The 2,229-nt window shown below is 32.8% G+C and overlaps 1 protein-coding gene across 1 annotated transcript in view; it reads right to left on the bottom strand.

Annotated features, from left to right (window-relative positions):
• RNGTT (RNA guanylyltransferase and 5'-phosphatase) overlaps positions 1–2,229 on the bottom strand; it is a 347,127-nt gene that overhangs the window by 311,144 nt on the left and 33,754 nt on the right. Inside the window, exons 3-4 of the mRNA XM_017506810.2 lie at positions 846–949; positions 664–752 (exon numbers count right to left, since the gene is read on the bottom strand). Coding sequence (XP_017362299.1) covers positions 664–752; positions 846–949 — 193 coding nt within the window. The remainder of the gene's footprint in view (positions 1–663; positions 753–845; positions 950–2,229) is intronic.

Genomic DNA, 2,229 nt, shown 5'->3' with positions numbered 1-2,229 from the left:
AAAAACAACTGAAATGTCATTTTCAGTAACTGCCACTTATGAAAATTTACTTATTATATTTGTTTATTGCCTGCCCTCCTCCCCTCAGCCTCCAGCCCACACTAGAATATGAGCTCTGTTAAGAGCAGCAACTTTTTTTCTATTTTCTTCACTGATGTGTTCCAAGAGCCTGTGCCTGGCATAGATAGAGTAGCAATCAATAAAAACCTGATGAAGGAATTGTCCATCAATGAGAACAGATAAACTGTAGCATATTTGTATAATAAAATACTATATAGCAGCAAAAATTAACTACAGTTACATCATTATACATCACTCTCAGAAATACTGAATGAAAAAAATTAAGTTTCAGAATATTACATATAGTATAAAATGTAAAATGATAAAATGTAGAAATATAAAAATTAAATATGTAGTGTTTAGGGTAGATCTTCCCAACAGGACACCTGAAGAGGAGAAATCAGGGTTTTATCTTGAAAAATGTAAGCATTATGAAAATACATTTATTACATAATTCACAAAAATCAGTCTCTCATTTTAATTAATACTACTTGATAATTATTTAAAACAGAAAAAAAATAACTTGTTTATTTGCAAACAAGAAAACAGAAACCTAGTGGCAAAACAAAATATTCAACCATGGTAAAGTAAAGCCAAACATACCTATAAGTTCAGGTGGATTTCTTTCATTAAACCGCTCACACAGACGAATAAATGTTTCAGTATTCTCAGTGGTAGGACACTCACCATGTCTAGTAATATAGAAAAAGTTTTCTTGAAAAAAGAAGAGATTACAAATTGTAATGAAAGGTTTCAATATTAAAGAATCTTAATACATAACTTACCCTTTACACTGAAGTTTTATATATTTGATTCCTTCTTTTTCTATGTCATTTCTGTCATAGAACCTTGAAGTATTTGTCAGGTCCACCAACAAGCCCATTTTAACCTAAAAAAAAAAAAAAATGAAAGGGCAGATTTACTAGTAACTTAATTTGTTCCCAAATGCACTGACTAAATGGCAATACTACAGTTCATCCATCTACACTGAGGGAGATTTTGTATGTACTTTGCCCTGAACAATTGATAATAATAATAAAGTACCACTTACCTAATTCTTACTCAAGACACTAAAACTAAGCAGGCACTTGTTAAAATAAATTAACTCCCAAACTAAGGAAGGAACAGGAATACAACCAAAACAAATTCTACTACCCAGAGTTTGCTTCATACACCTCTGCACCTGTGATTTATTTGACAAGAGGCAAGAGTAGGAATAACATCTATCTGAAATACACCACAACTCAAGCTCCAGGCACACATCACCCACCCCAGCCTTCCAAGAAGCCACCACCAATAACTCTGTTAATAACTATTGACTACACCATTTTATATCCCAGGCTTAAAATATGAGACAAGCCAGTTATATAATATATATACGTATATATGTATACATGATATATATGTATATACATATGTGTATGTATATATGATGTACATATATCATGTCTCATCAATATTTTAGACATCTTTCTTTTTTATTAACAACTCTTCTATTTTCTGAAAATATACTGAAGCCTCAAGTTACGTTTTTTGAAATCAGAAGCAAGGTTAAAAATGGAGACAATATTAAGAAAATGGTAGTATGGGAGAGAAATTCGGCCAGGCACAGTGGCTCATGCCTGTAATCTCAGCACTTTGAGAGGCCATGGCAAGAGGATCACTTGAAAAACCATGTGTTTGGCGGGGAAAAAAGATTTAAAAATTAAATAACATATTTTCCTCTCCTATTCTTGAGTATCATATAAACATAAGGTAAATTTTTTTTTAAGTTTTGTTTTCTGTGAAACTAAGGCATATAAAATCCACACATTCATTAAAAAAATGTCTAAGTTCTGGCAAAAAATTAAGAACACTGCAGAAGCTATATGGAAAAGAAGAAAATAGCAGCAGACCCAGAAGCAGCAGATTTTAGAAAGATGCCAAGAAAAATATATTTCTGGTAAGAAAGGGCTCACCTTAAAGTGGTGGACCTATCACTCATCTACACAAGAGATAAGGATCTGGAGAAGATGGGGCAGATTACAGGGAGCAGAAGCAACACAAGTGGGGGAAATGCAATGAAGACACACAAAAGCAGTAAAAATGAACCCATGTTTGTGAATATCACAAAATGGCAGCACACATTTTCCAGTTCCATGAAGAAACCATCCAAGTAAATCAGTAAGA

Source organism: Cebus imitator, unplaced genomic scaffold, assembly GCF_001604975.1.
Source record: "Cebus imitator isolate Cc_AM_T3 unplaced genomic scaffold, Cebus_imitator-1.0 Scaffold359, whole genome shotgun sequence".
In the NCBI taxonomy this organism is placed as follows: Eukaryota; Metazoa; Chordata; class Mammalia; order Primates; family Cebidae; genus Cebus; species Cebus imitator.
This window is presented reverse-complemented; position numbering and strand designations above follow the sequence as displayed.